Below are 22,937 nucleotides of genomic sequence, written 5' to 3' on the forward strand. Positions count from 1 at the left end.
CAAAGGGAGCAGGAGAATCTCATGTGACAAACAGTGCCCAGAAAAGGGCCCAGATCTGTGCTTTACACACAGCACAAAAATGTCACATTTTCCTAAACAAAAAACGTGCAAAGTAAACACAGAGAAATTGGATGGCAACACCCTGAATTATTGAACGGCCAGCTATGCAGAACAAACAGAATTAAAGGGTCTCATTATCTTCTAAATAATCACTGTAAATAATGCTTTAGATAATTACTTCATTAGCTCTCAAAACACTGCCTTTTATTCTCCTCTGAGATTCTACCCACTAACTCGACTCTGAATAAATTGCCAGAAGGGAAAATCCAGAGCAGAGCAAGCATGTGAACTGGAGTGTGCTTGTACAAAGTGACTCAAACCCAGCATGCTTTGAAATGGCTTTTTTGCAGATTTTCACATGCTAAAAGCAGCTTGTGTGGATTTTTAAATGCATGTATTTCCTCCTCCAGCTGCAGCCAGGCTCCCCTGCTCCTTTCCCCACCCTGGCAGCAGCGTGGAGAGGACCCAGAGCAGCTTTTATCACTGACTGTCCCTCCTCAGAATCCTCACTGCCGTTTTCTTCACTACACACACCAGGGAGAAAAGAAATTCCACCTCTAAAAGCCACAGCCCAAACAAAAGGAAAGCCAGGGCAAGATGAGAAATGGGCAGAAAATCAAAGGCCACAATTAGGTGGCTCAATAGCTGAGAATGTCTGCATGGGGAAAAGGGTTAAAGAGCATTCTGTCAGTAGTGCCAGTAATTAAAGAAATGGCACAAAAAAGTGACAAATATTTCCTGGGCAGGTCCCAAGTCAATCTGGAGCACTGCAGGAGGCTGAGACCAGCCAGCCACGGGATTTTAAAAGGCTTTTACCAGAAGTTCATTAAAGAAATGAAGGAGCAAGGGGGAAAGAGTAACTCTGCAGAGCCAGCCAGCAACCAACCCTGAGATGGAAGGGCAGAAAAAATCAGCAGCATTTGAAACTCTGAGAAGGGAATTAACCTGCACAAAAGTGATCACTGACACTTTGAAAAGAGAGGTCAGCAGCAGCCACGAAGTCTAGAGAGAACTGAGGCATATTTCATGAAAATGAACCCTTTCTTGTGTGTGTGTTTGTTATGCTTTGGTGGTGTTTTTAAATAAAAATACTCTCCTAGTAAGGTGATGATTTGGGTTTTAGCATATATCAAAGGTCCTACAGCATTTGCTGCAACTGTAGAAGTTTCAGGTTTTGATCCTTCCCCAAAGCATCCTAAACCATCCCTGTGTTCCCAAACCATCCCAAATTCCCTGTGAGACACAACTGCACAAGGACCTGCCCCAATCCATCCCAAACCATCCCTGTGTCCTAAATCATTCCAAACCATCCCAGTGTGACACAGAACTGCCCAAGGACCTGCCCCAAGCCACCCCAATCCATCCCAACCCCACCTGAGCCTGTGCTGATGCCAGCCAGAGCAAACCCAGCAGCTCCTTCCCACCCCCTGGCGTGCCCAGCCCCACAGACACAGCAGGCACAGAGCTCACTTGATGAGTTTATTAGTGCATAGGTTAGAGATTCACTCCCCTCCAACCTCCAGACAAAGAGGTTCATGTGAAAAGGTCTGTTTTGCTGTAAAACAAACTCTCTGAGGCAGCTGTTCAACAACAAGTGAAAACTGTGGAGTAGCCTGCTCAAATTTCTGCTCTTGATGGGCACATTACTGCAGTACAGGGAAAGAAATCCAACATGACAGGATTTTGAGGGTCAGTTCACACACCCAGCTGCTAAACAGCAGGAGCCATTCTTCCCCCATCTAATTTGCATATATGTATAAATAATATTTACTGATAAAAATCTAGAAAACTACAGAATAAAAAATATTTACCTAGAATGAGCATTAAGGCAACCAATCCTTCCTTACTTTGCATGTAAACTTCCTCACAAACATCAGGGTGCATTCTGGACTCAGAGGTAAAAGAAATTTGTTCATTGTTGAAGCCAAATTTTTTCAAGTGACTTCTTTATGGCTGACTTGTATAGAGACCAATAATAATAATAACAACATTTGCTTTCTTTTTGAACCATGTTTGACATCTGAATAGCTCCAGCATATTCACAGTATACCTGGACAGCAAAGCAGGAATATTCATACATACAATAGAAATTGTAAACTTTGCTGAATGCTATGAAGTCTGAATTCTCACTTACTAACTTTGATCTCAGACACTTCCAACAAAATCTAAGTTTTAGGATTCTAAACTTGCAGGACTGAGTTACTGCAGTCAACTGAGAGGTGAGTATCTGAAAACATTGATGAGTATCTTTTAGACTATGTTTAAAAAGGCACAAATTCTCCTCTGTTTCTCTTTGAGTGTAAATGTATCTACATATCTACATGGATATGCTTAAACCATGAGGAGCCACAAACTAAGTCACAAATACTTTACACACAAAAATACAAAAAGAACCTGTAACATTAAATGCAGTTATTTGGGTACTTGTGAGCTCTGTGAAGCTTCCAAGCTGGCACTACAACAGCAAGTGTGCACCAAAACACTTCATCCATGCCAGAGCCACACTCCACGACACATCAGTGTCTCAGTTTGATCTCCTGGGTATGTGCTCTACTCACACATCAACATTAGCAAACTCCACAACAAGAGAACTTGATTTGGCTGCAGAAAGACATTTTTTTATATCCATATAAGCAGTAAGGCTAAACTGATCCATCAGTCTCCTCTGCAAAGAATTACCTGTAAAATTACTTGCTCAGGTGCAAATTCAGCATTTCAGAGCTGTATGCTTTTACCAGAAATGTTGCAACTAACTTCTTATTAACCATGAAGGAGTACTTAAAGCAATTAACCTTGGAAGAAAAAATAAAAAAAAACTGGCAAGTGTAAAAAAGCTTTTTTTCTTTTTTCTTCTCAAGTGTAATGCACTAGGCAGTTAAATGAGTAGTCTTTTCAGGATAAAATATTTTAGCACTTGTTGGAGAAAAAGCATAAAGTTTAAATAGGTTAAGGTGACTAAATAATTAATACACTTAAACACAAGGCTACATCTCATAAAAATATTCACAAGAGTGCTAACAAAGGCAGCACTGGCAAGGTACTTAAAGTCATGATTAGAGTCAGGTTAGCAATAGGAAAAAAGCCAAAAACAGTCCAAACTCAATCATCCCTCAACTCCCTATTTCAACTGTAACACTGAGATGTGAAAAAACCCAAAGTTACTTTAGTTCCAAGCAAAGTCTCATTCTTACAAGTGTTTAGTTGATGATGCCAAATGCATACACACCCTAACACATTCTGATCTCATGTCTGAGCAAACACGAGGAGTGATTTTGCTTCCATGTTCAGCCACTGGTGCCAGGTGATGTGGTGGGGCAGTGCCATCTCTGGGGAAGCTTTGCTGTCACTGCAGGTGCTCTGAGCTCCTCCAGGGTGCTGACTCTTGGAATGTGCTTGCTAGGACAGAGTTGTTGCCAGGATAATTCCAAGTATCAGAAGCAATACAGTTACACAGATTATTATGAACATCAATTTCTGCAGGGAGAAGAGAGAAAAGGTAAGATTAAAGCACTCTGTCAGATGGAGATTGTTTAAATCCACTCAGAGCCAGAGCAGTGCAGCAGGCTGAGTGCTGTGCTTCTCTCCAAGGAGCAATCTCTGCTATGATTTCCTGCAGTTCCCTGTTTCTCCCACCCATGTAACCATGGTCACAAGGCAGAGCCATCTGTGCAACATTTCTCTATTTTCCTTTACAAACAGTGGTTATTGCTCATGCCCAACTTCTGTCAACACCATTAGGAACAGATGTAGGTCAAGTCTAAGTACCTGCTCACTGCCACCCTCCTTGGATAAATATTTGCAGCCTGCTCAAACCTTTACATCTGCAGCCTCAGTGGGGTTCAGCAAAGGTCAGAGAGAACACTGGGCAGGAAACAGCTGAGAGGGGCTGCAGGGGTTAACAAGGAGAGATGCTCCTGTGCAAATGCACCAGGCTGTGACTGGGTCAGGTATGACTGCAGGCAGAGATCCTGCTCCCTGCCCACAATCCAGAGCTGGGAGCAATCTCCAACACCAAAAACTGAGATGTTAAAGGAGTGTTAGTACAGAAATGTGCATTTCTGATGAGCTGAGCTGGCACCTGCTGGTGCTGCTCTGTGCTACAAGCTGCATTTCTGCTGCAGCCACAGGAGTGAATTATGGTGCCTGCTCAGCCTGGCTAAGCAGCACCTGCACAAGAAATGGTTCTTTACTGCAGCAAAGGCATGAGCCCTGAGAGAAATCTCATGTCCCAAACACACTGTGGTCTCCCACTGCTTCATTTCATCTAGCATTAATGAACAGTTTCCAATAGGAGATTTGAAGATGTTCTCCAAGCCACAGTGTTCTCCAGCTTCATGGTACTGTTCAAAAACTGCTTAACCCCAGAAACCCCCACTGGAAAATGCCCAGGTGCACTCAGGGTTCCACCCTGCCTGCTGATGTCAACTTCCAGCACAGAAACACCAGTTCCAAGAGCTGCTGCCCCAGCCCTGGCTGCTCTGGGTGCCTGGGCAGGGTCACTGCACAGCCAGGACCTGCCCCAGGTCCTGCAGGGTCACACAGGGCAGGGCCAGGGCAGCCAGCCCAACCCAGGGCACGCCGAGGGGCAGCAGAAGAGGACAGAGAAAATGAGCCAAAGGAGTTATTAGTTACTTACTGCCACAGTGGCAGGAAGCCATGCATGCTGAGGTTATCCAAGCATCACCGAATACCCACAGACAAACCAATAATTAGAGCTACTATGGCAATCAACACCACTGACACAATGATAATTATCCACATTTTCTGTCAAAAAACAAGGCAGGGTTAATATTAAGCACATTAACACTTGCATTTATTTTCAATTTTTCAAATAGTTTTTAGAATCACGAGCACTTTTATAAAGCCCCCTGTATTCCTGAATTGAGATGAATGTACCTGCATGATCTTGCAAATGGCAGAATGAACATTTTTAAACTGTCAACTGATGTGATTAATGCCTGCACAGTTATCACAGATGATACAAGCACCATTTACATCCATATTGAGTGGGCCCTTTGAACACTTCTGAAAAGATCTTTTGTAAAGGATCAGGCCTGTTATCTCTGTGTAGATCTCTATCTATAGAAAATGAATTATTCCTTCAAATCCAGCTCACCAGAATGAGCCTCACTGAACTGCACAGCACATCAAAAGGGGAAACTGGAATGTAAAAATAAACTACTTGCTAGTCTGATATCAGAATATATTATTTGGTGCCTGATGGGAAGAAAGATACCCAAACAAAGCAAGTGCCATGGAAAGTGCTGGAACACTCCTTTGAACTCAAGTCCTCCACAAATTCAGTGCCATGGCCCAATGCCTCACCCTTCCCAGATTTATCTGTAAAACTAAAAAATTACAAGCAGAATTAAAAAAAAAAAAAAAAAAAAAAGCCTATTTCAGCAAAAGCACTTTCATTTTTCCTGCTACTGAATAGATTTTATAGCTTTAAATCCAGCTAAGTCTACTTGTAATAAACAGCCAAAAACTTTCAAGGTTATTCAGAATCTGAATAATTCAGGTATTGTGAAGGCTAGTAAGAAAAGCCTGTGAATTTATCCACTGGGATAATACATGAATTCTTCTGTGGGGTTTTTACATGGCAGCTCAGAGGGGCAGCTGTGAACACAGGAGCTGTGATCTGTTCTCAGCCCCAAAAGTGCCGGCCTCTACGGCAGTGCAAGTTTCCAGTATTGCCACAGCTGGCTGACACTGGCACAGCTGGTCACACTCAATGGCACAGCTGGCTGACACTGGCACAGCTGCTCAACTGGCACAGCTGGTCACACTCAATGGCACAGCTGGTCACACTCAATGGCACAGCTGCTCACACTCAATGGCACAGCTGGCTGACATTGGCACAGCTGCTCACACTGGCACAGCTGGTCACACTCAATGGCACAGCTGGCTGACATTGGCACAGCTGCTCACACTGGCACAGCTGCTCACACTGGCACAGCTGGTCACACTCAATGGCACAGCTGGCTCACACTGGCACAGCTGCTCACACTCAATGGCACAGCTGCTCACACTCCATGGCACAGCTGCTCACATGGCACAGCTGGTCTGGTCACACTCAATGGCACGCTGCTCACCATTGCACAGGCTGCTCACACTGGCACAGCTGCTCACACTCATGGCACAGCTGCTCACCATGGCACGCTGCTCACACTGGCACAGCTGGCTCACACTCAATGGCACAGCTGCTCACACTGGCACAGCTGCTCACACTCCATGCACAGCTGGCTCACACTTGGCACAGCTGCTCACACTGGCACAGCTGCTCAGCACGCAATGGCACAGCTGCTCACACTGGCACAGCTGCTCACACTCATGGCACAGCTGCTCACACTGGCACAGCTGCTCACACTGCACATGCTGCTCACACTGGACAGCTGGTCACACTGGCACAGCTGCTCACACCTGCACAGCTGCTCACACCAATGCTCACACTCACTGGCACAGCTGGCTCACACTGGCACAGCTGCTCACTCATGGCACAGCTGCTCACACTGGCACAGATGCTCACACTGGCACAGCTGGATCACACTCAATGGCACAGCTGGCTGACACTGGCACAGCTGCTCACACTCACTGGCACAGCTGCTCACACTGGCACAGTGGTCACACTGGCACAGCTGGTCACACTCACTGGCACATGGCTCACACTGGCACAGCTGCTCACACTCACTGGCACAGCTGGCTCACACTGGCACAGCTGCTCACACTCAATGGCCAGCTGCTCACACTGGCACAGCTGCTCACATCAATGGCACAGCTGCTCACACTCAATGGCACAGCTGCTCACACTGGCACAGCTGGCTACACTGGCACAGCTGGTCACACTCAATGGCACAGCTGCTCACACTGGCACAGCTGGCTCACACTGGCACAGCTGGTCACAATCAATGGCACAGCTGCACACTGGCACAGCTGGCACTGGCACAGCTGGCTCAACTCACTGGCACAGCTGGCTACACTGGCACAGCTGCTCACACTCAATGGCACAGATGCTCACACTCACTGGCACAGCTGGTCACACTGGCACAGCTGCTCACACTGGCACAGCTGGTCACACTCAATGGCACAGCTGGCTGACATTGGCACAGCTGCTCACACTGGCACAGCTGGTCACACTCAATGGCACAGCTGGCTCACACTGGCACAGCTGGTCACACTCAATGGCACAGCTGGCTCACACTGGCACAGCTGCTCACACTCACTGGCACAGCTGGTCACACTGGCACAGCTGCTCACACTGGCACAGCTGGTCACACTCACTGGCACAGCTGGCTCACACTGGCACAGCGCTCACACTCAATGGCACAGCTGGCTGACACTCAATGGCACAGCTGGCTCACACTGGCACAGCTGCTCACACTGGCACAGCTGGCTCACACTGGCACAGCTGGTCACACTGGCACAGCTGGTCACACTCACTGGACACGGGCACAGCTGCTCACAACCACCTGGCACAGCTGCCTCACACTGCACAGCTGGTCACACATCTCAATGGGGCAACATCACAGCCACCGAACCCTGCGTGCCTTGCTCTGGTATTTCACTGCCTTCTTCGTCTCCTCTTTGGCATGTTCCACATAATCTGTGGCATTCATCACGTTCTTCTCAATGTTGTTGATCATTTCACCCTTGGAACAAAAGTGTGAGGAAAAATCACATTATTGGAATGCTTTGTTTAATGAGTGAAAGTCTCTAGCCACCAGGAGCTACTTTCACAGATCAATGATGCACATAGTGGGGATGCCATTTGCTCTGCTCTGGCAGGTGGAGGGAAATGGAATGAGCAGCAAGGGCTCCCAGGTCCCACCCTACAGGGAATGCTCATCAGCAGGAGAATGAATGCTCAGCAGGAGAATCTGCCCCTGGTGCAGCAACAGGAACTGCCCAGCTGCAAACAGCCCTGGGGTGGGGGGGATGTCTGAGCAGAAAAGCTGAGTGACACTCAGATCAGAACCCCTGGGAAAGGATCTGGGCTATTCCACACAAGGTTCAGCAGCTCTCCAGGAAATAAACACACACATGGAGCTCCTCAGAGCCAGGGATGTCAATGCACCACAAATCCAAACTAATGATGAGGAATGACATTTGGCATGGAATGGAGGGCTGGTGAAAAATGACAGTAAGGCAGTTACCTGTGTGTCTGTCCATCAGAAGAGATAATCAGCAGCAGTAAACAGCAAAGCATTACAGAATGATGCACAAGTAACTTCTGTTTGTGTGTAATTCAAAAGAAACCTGCTACCAATTTCTGTTGGCTATTTAATTTCAAAGTAACAAAGGCCTTCTAGAACAAAACCCAATTACCAAATTACCAATTACCCATTACCAAAAATCAGGCAAGTTTCTCTAACTTGCTGTTCAGGCAAGTTTCTCTTCTAACACTATTCTTTTCACTTTTCTGCAGAAGTCAAACCATTTTAAGATGAAAGTTAAAAATACTTTTGCTGGATAATTGGTATTTAATTTAAAGACTAAAACTAGAACAGATTTATGTGCATGTCAAGACAAAGCTTATGAATACAAGAGATGACTTGAAGGACTTGTCAAGCCCTTAACATTCACTTTGGTGAACACAGAACTTCTGCAGGAAGTGCAAGGTGACACACCTGTGGCTGAGAATCCAAAATCCCCAGGTATTAACAGGGTTCCACAAGATACCTTTCTTTACTAAAACATGCACAAAGATGTTCCAGCATATTGCAATCAATCATACTGAATAAAATATTAAATGCACTGGCTGGAAGGCAGGTCTGTGGTCAGTTCCTGAAAGCATGAGGACATTGAGATGGTCAATCAGCCCACAACAAAACAAAAAGCCTCCATGATTAATTTCCACATATTCTAACCACAGCCCAGAATAATCCCAAATCTGCCTGAACATAACCAAGTGCCCATTGCAAAGAGAAGAGTGAGGAAAGCCCAGCCCATGAGTGCTGCAGGGGGACTCACCTGGGTCTCACACACATGGCCATGAACATCTCCTGCCTCACCTGGGTCTCACACACATGGCCATGAACATCTCCTGCCTCACCTGGGTCTCACACACATGGCCATGAACATCTCCTGCCTCACCTGGGTCTCCACAAACATGGCCATGTCCATGAACATCTCGTGCAGCTCCCTGATGCTGGACTCCAGCTTCATGATGTCCTTGTGGCGCGACTCGATCTCGTTCAGGGCCTGCCTGGTGATCTGGGAGTCTGAGATGATCTGAGGGCACACACACAGCTCAGGGCCAGCTCTGCTGGGCAGCAGGACACACACACACCACTGGCCCAGCAATACCTACATCAGAGGTGAAAATGGAAGGATTGCCACTCTCCAACATCTCCTCCAGCTCCTCATCTGTGGTGGTCTTTCCAGCTGGAACACAAACAACAGGACTCCACAGAGCATCACTTGGTGCTGAACACAACATTTCACCATGCAGAAGGATGACAATTCAGACACAATTCTTGCACTGAGATTTTGCAGGATAAAACCCTGCAGAGTTCAGCCACCAGACTAATTTCAGTCACTTTTTAGACACCTTCCAAGGTAGATACTGTACTTCAAAGTGAAGTCAGGAACCTTCCTAAATACTCCTAATAATGAATAGGAAGTAAGTCATATGTGAGTCAGTCAACAGATGATTAAAGCCCATATAACAGCAGCACTGATTTTATGCCAGATGGATTTACCAAGTATCCTTGTAGACAAAAATGGGACCACAGAAAAAGAGCCTGTTAGGCATGTTAATTTTGGAATGGCTTTTAATAACACTTGCTGTTTCAAAATGAAACTTTTCTTGATGCTTCATTTAAAGTTGCAACACTGGAAGTAAATGAAGCAAAGGAAGAAGATAATTTCTTCAATAATTTTCAATCTAAAGGAAATTATTGAGTTTTTTCTTTACAGCTGTTGTAAGAAGAGTCGCATCAAGGAGCTCGTGCCAGGCAGTGGAAGTGTTTGTGTTCTCTCCCACCCTGTGAGATGCTGTCCAAGATCCCTGATGCTCTGTACCATGTTTAGAGAATAGAAACAAGGCAGGCACTAGGAGCAGGATGGTGGGTCACTCACTGATCTCCAGCTGCCTCTGGATCCGGCCCTTGCTGCGCTCCCGGAACAGCGTCTGCGTCTCGTTGTACTCGGTCATCACCTCCACAAACTTGTGTGCCAGCACTGAGTGCTGGGAGGACACAGGGACAGAGAGGGGCAGCAGAGAGGGACAGAGAGGGGACAGAGAGAGAGGGAAGAGACATGGGGACAGAGGGGGGACAGAGGGGGGACAGAGAGGGGACAGACATGGGGACATACACAGGGACAGAGAGGGACAGACACGGGCAGAGAGGGGCAGCAGAGAGGGACAGACGTGGAGACAGAGAGGGAAATCAGAAAGGGACAGACATGGGGACAGGAGAATCAGAGAGGGACAGACACAGGGACAGAGAGGGACATCAGACAGGGCCATTTCTGTCACACAGCAACAGCTCTGCACCAGAAATCCCAGTGGCACTTCCAGGCCAGCAAAGCACCCCAGGAGTCCTGAACTGAGCTCAGAACACTCCACCTCGTCCTCCCTTCCCCAGAACCCAGGGGTTTCCTGCCAGCTGAGGGGACCCTACCTGTGTTTTCCTGATCCTGAGGTCCACGGATGTTCGATTGGCATTCTCACCCTGATCAAAGCTCTGCTCAATAGCTGAGAGCAAGACAGGAGTACTGAGTCAATGGCACTTATTCAACAGCTCAACCACTTTGTAAATATTATTAGTACTTTTCAAAGGTACAAGCTTCCCAGAGACATGTGTAACATTTCAGGGGAAAAGGATGGCAGTGATATATAAGCAAATTTTTTAAATAATTTCGATCATTGGTAGAGATCTTTAAACACAGTAGCTGCTTCAATCACTCTTAACAGAGTCACACTACTGTCTATTACATTGGAAAATTTTAAAAGGTGTCATTTTACAGTTAATCTTCTTCCAAAATATCATGCCCCCAAAAAGCACTTCAGCTGCAGAAGACATTTCTATATGCAGGAATTACTTTGCACTGTCATTTTCCAGGTTATTTCTGAAAGCAAGGAGTTTTATTTGTCCTCAGCACCTACCCTTTAGCCTGGCCCGGATTTTATTAGCAATCTTCTTTATTTCCTCATTCAGTTCTTCAAGTTCTTCCTTTGTTCCTTTAAAAAATAAATTTTTGAATTGTTAATTATTGCTAATAGTGAGTCAGCAAGAGTCTACAAATCTACCTTGCAATCTCAGAATTCTATTCAGTATAACTATGCAGAGTTGAAGTTTATTATCCTCCTAAGTACTTTAAATGCTGTTTTTATAACAGCAACCATCAGGTTCTTGCTCCTTATGACAGGCTTACACCTGGGAAATGTTATTATTACCAAATCTGCAACTAAACCAGGTGACAACCAGTTTTTTCAAGATTTTCAGGGTAATGTTAAATGCTACTGAGTTGTAAGTACAGGTGAGAACACAAATTTCTGTCCCCTTTTTGTCAGTGTGCTTTAACACCCCCTGACACATCTGTGACACACAGCTGTGACATTCTGGGGGATCCCACCCCCAGCACTGGGGAGAGCTTTGCTACATCCCTGTGACACCAGGGCACATCCACAGGAGCACCCCCTGCTCACAGAACTGTGACCCCAACACTCAGAGAAACCCTGATTAAACCTGAGAGCCACAGGAGCACACCCCCTGCTCACAGAACTGTCACCCCCACACTCAGGGGAACTAAACCTGAGATCCACAGGAGCATCCCCTGCTCACAGGACTGTCTCCCCAACACCCAGCTGAACCCTGACTAAACCTGAGAGCCACTGCAGAAGCTGCAGGAATACAAACACACACCAAGGAGAACAGGGAACAGGATAAAGTAACAGCCCAAGTTCAGTTTCCAGCAAGAAGATGGAATAACAAGATAAATGTTAAGGCAGCATTGCAACATTCAAACAAGAGACATGTCAGCATCTTTTGTTCCCTTTTGTCAGAGCCCTGGCCAGAGCCAGGCTGGGGCCAGGGGCTCAGGGCAGGGAAGGGTCCATGGCCCTGGAGAAGGTCCTGCACTCTCAGCTCTGCTGGGCAGCTGCACCCAGCCTTGGGGTCAGAGCTCCAAATCAGGGCTCCCCATGGGCTGAGCACTGCCCTGCTGAGAACACAGAGAATGACAGCACAGGCTGCACAGACAGCTTCAGCCTTCTCACAGACTGGCAGAAATGTAAGTAACCACTCTGTTCCTGAAGGGAAAACCCACATCAAACTGACTCTTGGGCTAGGAAAGGTTTGGATGATGGAAGAAATATTCTGAATACACATTTTTTTAAATGAGATTTTAAAAAGGTCAAAATAAACTAATGAAAGTGTTAATTCAATATTAAAAATGTTTACTTAGTGTTACATTTTGCATCCTGAACATCTTCAGTACTATTCCTAAAACAAACAAACATGATTTCAGAATATCCAGCCACAGTATGTACATCTTAGAAATTATTACTCACTTCCTTCAGGATTTGGTGCTGACAGGATAATGCTGTGTTGCTTCTTCACTTCTTCCACATTTTGTGCTATTTTTGCTATATTATTTCTAATTTCCTCAACCTAGAGGAAGAGAAATATGGCAAAGAAGACAACAGAGTTATTTAAGGGCAATATTTTAAAAAAACCAAAAAACTTCTGCTAATAAAACCCAAATTATTTCATCTGTAAGTAGCAGAGAAAGAAATCCCAGCAGAAATGTCAACATTTAAACAGTCTGTAATTACTTCTTAAAATTAAAACCCGGTACTGTTAATAGCAAATACATTCTGAATGGCCAAAAACTTAAGTGCTAATATTTCTAACAGACTACTATTTTAAAATTTTATTATCAAATTCCTTGTTGACAGGGAATTAAAAACATTTTTCTGCAATAAATACAGAAAATGTCCTGAAATAAACTAATAAAGCATTACCAACATTTGTTTTGGTGCAATTCCATACAATTACAAACCATACCAGGGAAGATGAATTGATAAACCTCATTACTGAGATTAAAAGGCACAGAGAGAAAAGTCAGTCTTCAATGTATGGTGAGAAGTGTAAGTTCACCTGCTGGAAGAAGTCATCCATGAAATGATCTTTTTCGATGATAACTGTCTCTCCATCTTCATTTCCTTTATACTGCAAACACAACAAAGAACAATCTGTGAAATGCAGCCAGGGCACTGCTCTGAACTGCAGCACACACAGTTTCACCTGTGTTCTGCAGAGCCAAAGGACTTTCCCTTCCTGCAGTGAGACAGCAGAGAGGCCCCAGGGCAGAGAGAGCTGCAGAGCAGAGGGGCTGGCAGCTGCTGGGAGCCCTGCAAAAACATCCACAGAAAAACCATCCACAGCATAAAACATCCACAGCAAAACCCATCCACAGAAAAACCATCCACAGCATAAAACATCCACAGCAAAAAACATCCACAGCAAAATACATCCACAGAAAAACCCATCCACAGAAAAACCATCCACAGCATAAAACATCTACAGCAAAAAACATCCACAGCAAAACCATCCACAGCATAAAACATCTACAGCAAAAAACATCCACAGCAAAACCATCCACAGCATAAAACATCCACAGAAAACCCATCCACAGAAAAATACATCCATAGCAAAAAACATCCACAGAAAAACCATCCACAGCATAAAACATCCACAGCAAAAAACATCCACAGCAAAACCCATCCACAGAAAAACCCATCCACAGCATAAAACATCCACAGAAAAATACATCCACAGAAAAACCCATCCACAAAAAAAACACATCCACAGCAAAACCCATCCACAGAAAAATACATCCATAGCAAAAAACATCCACAGCATAAAACATCCACAGCAAAAAACATCCACAGCAAAACCCATCCACAGAAAAACCATCCACAGAAAAAAACATCCACAGCAAAAAACATCCATCCACAGCAAAACCATCCACAGCATAAAACATCCACAGAAAAACCATCCACAGAAAAACCCATCCACAGAAAAACCCATCCACAGAAAAACCCATCCATCCACAGCAATCCATCCACAGAAAAACCATCCACAGCATAAAACATCCACAGCAAAAAACATCCACAGCAAAAAACATCCACAGAAAAATCCATCCACAGCAAAAAACATCCACAGAAAAATCCATCCATCCATCCATCCACAGCAAAACCAGTCCACAAACAAATCCCATCCACAGCAAAATCATTCCACCAGGAAAAAACCATCCACAGCATAAAACATCCACAGAAAACCCATCCATCCACAGCAAAAAACATCCACAGCACACCATCCACAGCAAAAGCCATGTTTGCATGACAATTCTGCAATTTAACCCAAACACTGCTATCATATATACAGAAGTATGTATATGTATATATAGAAGTATATAAAGAAGTTACTCCAATTGAGACCTGTGCATCCAAACCTGAGTGTCCCCACGAGTGTGAGTGTCCCATCAGTGTCCCCACGAGTGTCCCCATGAGTGTCCCTATGAGTGTGAGTGTCCCATCAGTGTCCCCATGAGTGTGTCCCATCAGTGTCCCCATCAGTGTCCCCACGAGTGTCCCCACCGAGGGCCAGGGCAGAGCTGCTGGCAGCTCCTCTCAGACCCAGGGCAGAATGCACACAGCCCTGGGGCAGGTTCCCATCAGGAACCAGCTGGGTTTGTGCTCAGGGAAGGGAGGGATGCCCCAGGAGCAAACGAGATGTCCCTGCCCTCTGGAACAAGCTCTCAGCCTGGGTGGCACCCAGGACCCGATAAAGCACTCATTTTGGGGAGATAAGGCCAGAACACTAATTATCTGTCCTCACAGATTGCCATCAATTAACAGTCTTGCTTAACACAGCTAAGGGAGGAAGTCTGTGCCCCAAGGGAGTCACCCAAAACTCCACCATTCCCAAGACTGCACTGCCACCACACCACAAGCTCTAAGTTAATATCTGAGAAAGAACTAAATTTTAAATACATTTAATTTCATTATCTATGCAAAAGAACACTTTTGGTTTATATTTACTGAGTAAAGAATAACTTTCTGCTTGTTCATAACTGCATCCTCTATTTAGTTATTTGAATTAAAAATAATGAATATACCATCTACTAAGAGATGGAATTCATTGAGAACGTCAGCTTTTAGTTTGGTCAGACCTTAGTAAGACATGCAACGCCTGGGTGAATCCTGAATGAAAGAAAGCAGAAGTGTGACTCAGAAATGGCTGGAGCTGCTCAGCAGCTGACCATGACTCCCCAGCCCAGCCTGTGCCATGAGTATTCCACTCTCCTGCCTGGCTGCTGGGATGCACTGACAGAACAATTTGCTCTCTACAATTAGCTGAAGGATTTATGGACAGCCTCAGTCACCAGCACTTGAGACACCTGGCAAGTTTGTCAGCCTCTGCTCTCTATATTCTTAAATCATCTCTTACCTAAAATACAGCTCATTTCCTGACTCTTCAGCTGATGTGCTTTTGTGCCTCTCTAGAGAAGCACACAAGTGACCAACAACTCCTTTTATCAGGGTTTAGCAGAAACATACTGCTCTCCTGGACTTCAGCTCCCCAGTAGGAGCACTATCACAAGAAGCTGATAAAAGGTTTCACGTCAATGCCAAGAGCAATCTAATAAAGTCTGTTTGCAGCTCACACCTTGACCTTGGGACTGGAAACCCGGGCACAGAGCTCCATAAACACTCACAGACCTGTAAAACCCATCCAGCCCCCCGGGGCAGGAGCTGGAGCTGCTTTGGCTGGGACAGAGTGAAGTGTGCCAGCAGCTGCAGGGCTGGTTGGGGTGTGCTGGTGACACTGGGATTGTGGCTACAGCTCCCACAGGGGCAGGGCCCCCTGTGACTGTGACAGAGCTTTCCTGGGGATGCACTGACCCCCCCTGCCCCCTGGCAGCAGGAAGGAATTCCCTTTTTTGCTGTGCTTGAGTGCAGCTCTTGCTTTACCAATTGGACTGCCTCCATTCTCAGTCCATGGTTTTTCTCTGGGAATTCTGCCCATCCCAGCAGGGTGAGTGAGGGAGCAGCCGTGTGCTGCTCTTGCTGCCAGCAGGGTTAAACAGGTTTAATCTCTCAAACAGCAGAGATTCTCACAGCATCATTTCTCAGCTCCAGGCAGAAGCTATCCTGATGGTTTATGAAACTTCTGTCACTTCCACTACCTAACAGAACTGCAGAAATAAGTCAGGCTGGAGATATCTTAGTAATTACTGACCTTTGAGACTGGAAACAGCTTTTAGCTGAAAACCATGACTATGACTTGCCCTTGGACTGCCACTCAAGGTTAGAGCCTCTCAGGTGCAATCACGCTGTGCCCCCTGGGCCAAGCGGCAGGACCATGACTGACCATCCCTGCCCTGACAGCCTGAGCTGATCCCAGATCCCAGAGCTCCCTCCTCACAGCATCCCTGCCCAGGACACTCTGCATCCCAGCCAGGCCCTGCACAGCCCAGGAGAGCTGGGGCAGAAACAGGATTTAACCACAGCCACGTCACTGGGAGCCCACTGCCAGAAATGACCTCACAGTGGCTCGGCAGGAAGGCACAGCTGATCCTCCTCCTCATCCCCATCCCATCCCATCCCCATCCCCATCCCATCCCATCCCCATCCTCATCCCATCCTCATCCCCATCCCCTCCCCATCCCCATCCCCATCCCCATCCCCATTCCCCATCCCCATTCCCCATCCCCATCCCCATCCCCATCCCCATCCCCATCCCCATCCCCATTCCCCATTCCCATTCCCATCCCCATCCCCATCCCCATCCCCATCCCCATCCCCATTCCCATTCCCATTCCCATCCCCATCCCATCCCCATCCTCATCCCATCCTCATCCCATCCCCATCCCCATCCCCATCCCCATCCCCATCCCATCCCCATTTCCCATTCCCATGCCCCAACCCCATCCTCATCCCCATCCATCCCCCCATCCCCATCCCCATCCCCTCCCATCCCCATTCCCCATACCCCCCATCCCCATCCCCATCCCATCCCATCCCCATCCCCATCCCATCCCCATCCCCATCCCCATTCCCATCCCCATCCCCATCCCATCCCATCCCCATCCTCATCCCCATCCCCATTCCCATCCCCATCCCCATCCCATCCCCATCCCCATCCCATCCTCATCCCCATCCCCATCCCCATCCCCATCCCCATTCCATCCCCATCCCCATCCCCATCCCCACTCTGTGTCTGAGCCCAGCCCTGGCCCAGCCTGACTCAGGCAATCTGCAGTTGTGTTTTCCTGCTGCTGCACAGCTCCTGGGCTTGGTTCTGTGCCACCCAACCCAACAGCTCCAACCTCTGTGCCTCTGCCTTTTCACCTGCTCCCTAACAGCTCTGGGCCACTGAGAGACTAAGACAGTCCAAGAAAGAGAGACTGAGTCCAAGAAAGAGAGACTGAGTCCAAGAAAGTGATTAGGAAAAAAATCAATGCAGTTTTGTTCGAGTTACAGGCCCTTGCTTAAAAATATTAACTTATAGATTGATATGTTCTACTCATTTTTCAAAGATTATCTGCAACAGATCTTCACCAAGTAAAGAAATACAAAACTCAAGTATTTTAAATGATTCACCAATCAAGCAGGAAAAAAGGATTCCAGCAGACAGGTCTGCATCCACATCAGCATGTCACAAGGGGGACATTTGGGGGCCACAGTGCACCCCAGACCTGAGATCTAAACCAGCACTCTGCTCAGGCAGAGGGTTACAGCTAACCTTGTTCTGAAATGCCTGAACAACAAAATGAAAATACGAATAAATTTCATTACCAGAGCTTTAAAAGGATATGTTTGTAAGACCTGAAGTTAGTTGAATGTCAGAACATGCACTTCACAGATCATTCAGTGTTTCACATGGACCTGTGTCTGTGAACAGCAAACCACTGAGGGCTGGCAGCACATTCTGCAATCATTGCTGTGTACTACTCATTTTCTTCTTCCCTAAACACCTACTGTAAACCACTGCTGAAACAGTGTATTGGATCAGAGAACCTTTTAATCTTACACTTATTTGTGCTCAAATAACTAAAACCAGTCTGGGATTTGCTCAGTTGTCCCATTCATTGTATTAAAGGACAATTCAAACACCTTAAAGAAGTTCATTTGGGCCTGCTTAAGAATAATTTAGAAATGACATTAAAATAACCTCCTAAAGTTGAACAAATGCAGTTATGGTTGCTCTTTTGATAAAGCACATACTTCACAAAGTTCTTTGAGCTAAGAAAACAAGAGGAAGCAGCACTATCTGAAGGCTATGTAATCTGCATGTCATCAACCACTTCTTTCTCCAACAACTGTGTAACAGCCTAAACACAGTGTATTAACAAAATATCTGACAGTTATGGTGACGCTGGGGGAATGAACCACAAACACTGATAGGCAGCATCTCTCCCTCTTCTTTATAATCATCTGGGAAAAACTAATGACAAAATATTTTGCTTGCTGCCCGGTAGAGTCCAGGAACACACAAATGAGCACACAGGAAATCAGAATTTCTGCTGAGGGCAGTGGTGAGCTCAGTTCAAACAGCTCAGAGCAGGGGTTTTTCCAAGGCCTTGTGCAGCACTGCAGGTCTGGGGAGATGGGCTGGAGGAGCTGCCAGGTGAGGTACAGGAACACAATGACACCCTCATGCTAAGGAGAACAGACAATATTCAGTTATTTCTGAACTCTGCAGGCCTAGGCCTGACTGAAACCACAGTGTCTGGGTTCTACTCTAAATAATTTAGCCAAATGAAATACAATGAAACGACATTAATAAACCTGAACACTTTGAAAAAACAGGCAAATAAATGTTAACACATTATTTCTTCAGGTTTGCTCTCCACTCCTGAGCATCTTATCCATGTGTCAGGCACCTCTGCTCAAAGCATTCATTCTGTGAAAGGAAAACCACCTCACAAAACCATTATATTTTTTATAATCACATAAAGATGTAAGATGGAAGCTGCTTCTTCAATGAGTTTCCTGTGGAAACGGGAATATTCATTTCCCTTGGATATGCAACTTTACAAAACTTCAGGTCAACTACACATTTATAATTGTGATGAAACACAGACCAGCTCTTCAGTAGCTTTTACCTTTATGTCATGTTTAAATATTTTCATTAGAAGCACTTTTTAAAGTCTCTATGCAATTTATTAATTCCACAGGAAGCGAAAATGACACTGATGGACATATGAAGCACTTCAGCAATACTGGCAGACACATATTTCAGAAGCAGCCCAGCCCAGTGCAGTAATGTTTTCGGATGTCAAACACTAAAGCTTTAAAATTCCTCTGACCAGCTGCATGAAACACTTTTAACCCTGTCAATGGGGGGTGTGCCAGGGTGTGGGATTGGTTTCTTCCATTTACAGAGACACAGAACGGGATTCTACAGGCACAGAATTATAAATACAAAGCAAGTTTGGATCACTGTTGGTCGCTTCCTCTGAGATGTGTGCACTGAAATTTGGCACTGCTCCCACAGCCCGGACATGTTTAGAAACAGGGAAAGGGAGCAAGCACACCTGAAAGAAACACTGCTGTGCTGGCATGACTCCAAAACATCATTCCAGGTAGAGAAACTGTAATTTAATAATCCTAAAGCCTTCCCGATGGCAATTCATCCTTTCAGAGAGAAACACAAAGAGACCGGTAATTCCATCACTACCGAGGGAGCTTCCAAAATGGATTTTACGATCCAGAAAATGAAAGAGCCCCAGACCTGAACACAGTTCAACACAGCCCAACTTCCACACATCCGCGGAGCACTGGAACTATCACAGGAACTCCTTTTCCATTTCTTTTCAGGAAAAACAAACCCAAAACAAAATCCCTCAAATATCCTTTTATTTCACCCAAGCCATATCCTGTTGCAGACAGACTGATGGTGCCTCTTTTTAGTATAGTTTCCAAAGAACAAGCAAGGGAAAGGAAAGGAGCGGATAAACAGAGGCAGCTACCATTTTGTAAACAGGCGGAGAATGGAGCAGAGCGCCTTCCTGCCGCAGGGCTGCGGGAGAAACCGGGACAAACCGGCCGGGTCACGGGCACCGAACGGCAATTACAGCCCGAGACACGGGATAACCGGGAAATGAACGGCAGTTACAGCCCGAGACACGGGATAACCGGGAAATGAACGGCACTCACAGCCCGAGACACGGGATAACCGGGAAATGAACGGCATTCACAGCCCCAGAATCACGGGATAACCGGGAAATGAACGGCACTCACAGCCCTGAGACACGGGATAACCGGGAAATGAACGGCAATTATAGCCCGAGACACGGGATAACCGGGAAATGAACGGCATTCACAGCCCGAGACACGGAATAACCGGGAAATGAACGGCACTCACAACCCCAAAATCACGGAATAACCGGGAAATGAACGGCATTCACAGCCCCAGAATCACAGAGCTACCGGGAACTGGACAGATTTCAGTGCCCCCCAAGGCACGGAAATACCGGGGCACCGAACGGAGTTCGGAGCCGCCCAAGCCGCCCGTAGAGGCCGGGAGAAGCGGAGCACGGCGCTCCCGGGACCGCGGCGGGTGGAAGCGCTGCCGGAGCCCGGGGACCCTCCCCGCCCGCCCCCAGCGCCCCGCACCTCCGCCAGGTCAGCCAGCCGGTCCTTCATCCCCGCGGGCCCGCGCCGCCCGCCGCCCTGCGCCGCTCCGCGGGCCCGCCCGCCGCAGCGCCCCGCCGCAGCACCGCGCACGCTCGGCCGCACGGCCGCGCTGCCCTGAGGGCCCCGCCCGGCGCCGTGACGCGTGGGGCGGGCACGGGGCAAAGGGCACGGCGGGCAGAGCGGGCCCGGCCTCGCTGAACGGGGCACGGCGGGCAGAGCGGGCCCGGCCCCGCGGATCCGGCACGGCGGGCAGAGCGGGCCCGGCCTCGCTGAACGGGGCACGGCGGGCAGAGCGGGCCCGGCCCCGCGGATCCGGCACGGCGGGCAGAGCGGGCCCGGCCTCGCTGAACGGGGCACGGCGGGCAGAGCGGGCCCGGCCCCGCGGACCCGGCACGGCGGGCAGAGCGGGCCCGGCCTCGCTGAACGGGGCACGGCGGGCAGAGCGGGCCCGGCCCCGCGGATCCGGCACGGCGGGCAGAGCGGGCCCGGCCTCGCTGAACGGGGCACGGCGGGCAGAGCGGGCCCGGCCCCGCGGACCCGGCACGGCGGGCAGAGCGGGCCCGGCCTCGCTGAACGGGGCACGGCGGGCAGAGCGGGCCCGGCCCCGCGGATCCGGCACGGCGGGCAGAGCGGGCCCGGCCTCGCTGAACGGGGCACGGCGGGCAGAGCGGGCCCGGCCCCGCGGGCCCGGCCTCGCTGAACGGGGCACGGCGGGCAGAGCGGGCCCGGCCCCGTTCGGAACGGGTGGCTCTGTGTGTGTGTGAGGGGCGCTCAGCACAGGAACCCTCAGGCCCGAGCACGCAGGGAACTCCCAGCGCACGGTGGATCGTAGCCCGCCTGTGGCACATTACCGTGAGAGACGCTGTCAGAAAGCGTGGCCTGTTTGTTTTTCATTGGTACAGGCTTGTCCTAAAGGAGTTTGCGGAGAGCGGTCCCGGGCTCTGGACGGCAGCGCCCCTCGCACCAGCCCCGCTGCCTTTACTCTGTACGCTTACCTGGGGCACACCTGCTGAGCTTGTTCACCCGAGTTAAGACACGGGAAATGTAAAGGCCTCTTTACAGCACTTAATGTGCTGATTACCCACGGATCTCTTTAGTGATCTAACGCTGCTGGAGTGTTTTGCTGCCTTTGCTGAATGGAGTTATCTGGAGCAGGTGTTCCGTGCATCCTCTGAACTGAACACTTAATTATACATGCTGACAAAACAGATGCTAAAAACTAGATTCACATGGTAATTTATCTTTTTAACAATGAAGTAAGTGTTTGCCAGGAGCTCAAATGCTATGATAATGGAATTTTTAATTATTCCACATTAAAGTGCTAGTTAGTTTGCAGGGGAAAAGTAGTTTACTAATAAATTTGTTCCAATATTAAGAGATAACTAGAGCACAGTGAGCGTTGTATACACACGTACAGATTGCTTTTCTCCCCGTGTTTATATTCTTTAAAACTGCCAAACTCCACTAAGATGGCCTTATGGTCTCCTATTTATAAATGCATTTGTATTTGTCAAAGGCAGAGGTGGAATTCACAAGGGTTTTAGCAGGATAGCATTGTGCTGAGAAATAGAAGAGTTGCATATTCTGGAAAAAAATGATCCTGACACCTAGAGGCGCTCAGCAGAAATGCTAAAAACCACACAAACGCAACTCATTTAAAGAAAGCCCCGTTTACCACAGCCCATCATACCTGAGAGCTGTTCAATCAAACCCTCCTGCTGCTAAAAACCTCTTTATTACCCCACGCTGGAGGCACTAGAACAGCTTTTCTAAGTTTCTCCGTCCTTGTCTATGGGGAGAGCATCACCAGCTGGCAGCACCTCGCGGGTTTATCGATGAACAGCTCGGGAGTGCCCACAGCCCGCAGAGCACCGAGGAGCTGTGCCCTCCGGCAGGGCAGGGACGGGCAGGGAGCGGGGCAGGGAGCGGGGCCAGGGCAGGGAGCGGGGCAGGGAGCGGGGCCAGGGCAGGGAGCGGGGCAGGGAGCGGGGCAGGGAGCGGGGCAGGGAGCGGGGCCAGGGCAGGGACCACCCGCCCCAGAGGTGCCCGAGTGCTGCACCCACCCCTCGCTTTACAAGGGCCGTGGAGGTGCTGCATGTGCCCAGCAAAGGCCACCAAAGGTGAGGAAAACACCTCCTGCAGGAGCAGCCGAGGGCTCGGGGCACCTCCTGCTGCCCACAGCGAGGGCGGCCCGGCCTTCCTGCCGTGCCTGCAGCCACAG

The 22,937-nt window shown here is 48.1% G+C and overlaps 1 protein-coding gene across 2 annotated transcripts; it reads right to left on the reverse strand.

The window, feature by feature from the left end:
* Positions 1-1,526: 1,526 nt before the first annotated feature.
* On the reverse strand, positions 1,527-20,812 carry STX2 (syntaxin 2). Of its 2 annotated transcripts, XM_079322976.1 has the most exons (11): positions 20,696-20,812; positions 13,167-13,238; positions 12,578-12,677; positions 11,171-11,245; positions 10,686-10,759; positions 10,141-10,249; positions 9,371-9,444; positions 9,154-9,291; positions 7,599-7,709; positions 4,697-4,824; positions 3,416-3,534 (listed from the first exon to the last, which is right to left on the reverse strand). In XM_079322976.1, exons 1-10 carry the CDS (start codon positions 20,723-20,725, stop codon positions 4,741-4,743), a joined length of 867 nt encoding a protein of 288 aa, XP_079179102.1. In that variant the 5' UTR covers positions 20,726-20,812; the 3' UTR covers positions 3,416-3,534; positions 4,697-4,740. The 2 variants fall into 2 exon arrangements, with proteins under 2 accessions (XP_079179103.1, XP_079179102.1); XM_079322977.1 differs by lacking the exon at positions 4,697-4,824 and having other exon boundaries at positions 1,527-3,534.
* Between the last annotated feature and the right edge of the window lie 2,125 nt (positions 20,813-22,937).

Source organism: Erithacus rubecula, assembly GCF_903797595.1.
Source record: "Erithacus rubecula genome assembly, chromosome: 19".
In the NCBI taxonomy this organism is placed as follows: domain Eukaryota; kingdom Metazoa; phylum Chordata; class Aves; order Passeriformes; family Muscicapidae; genus Erithacus; species Erithacus rubecula.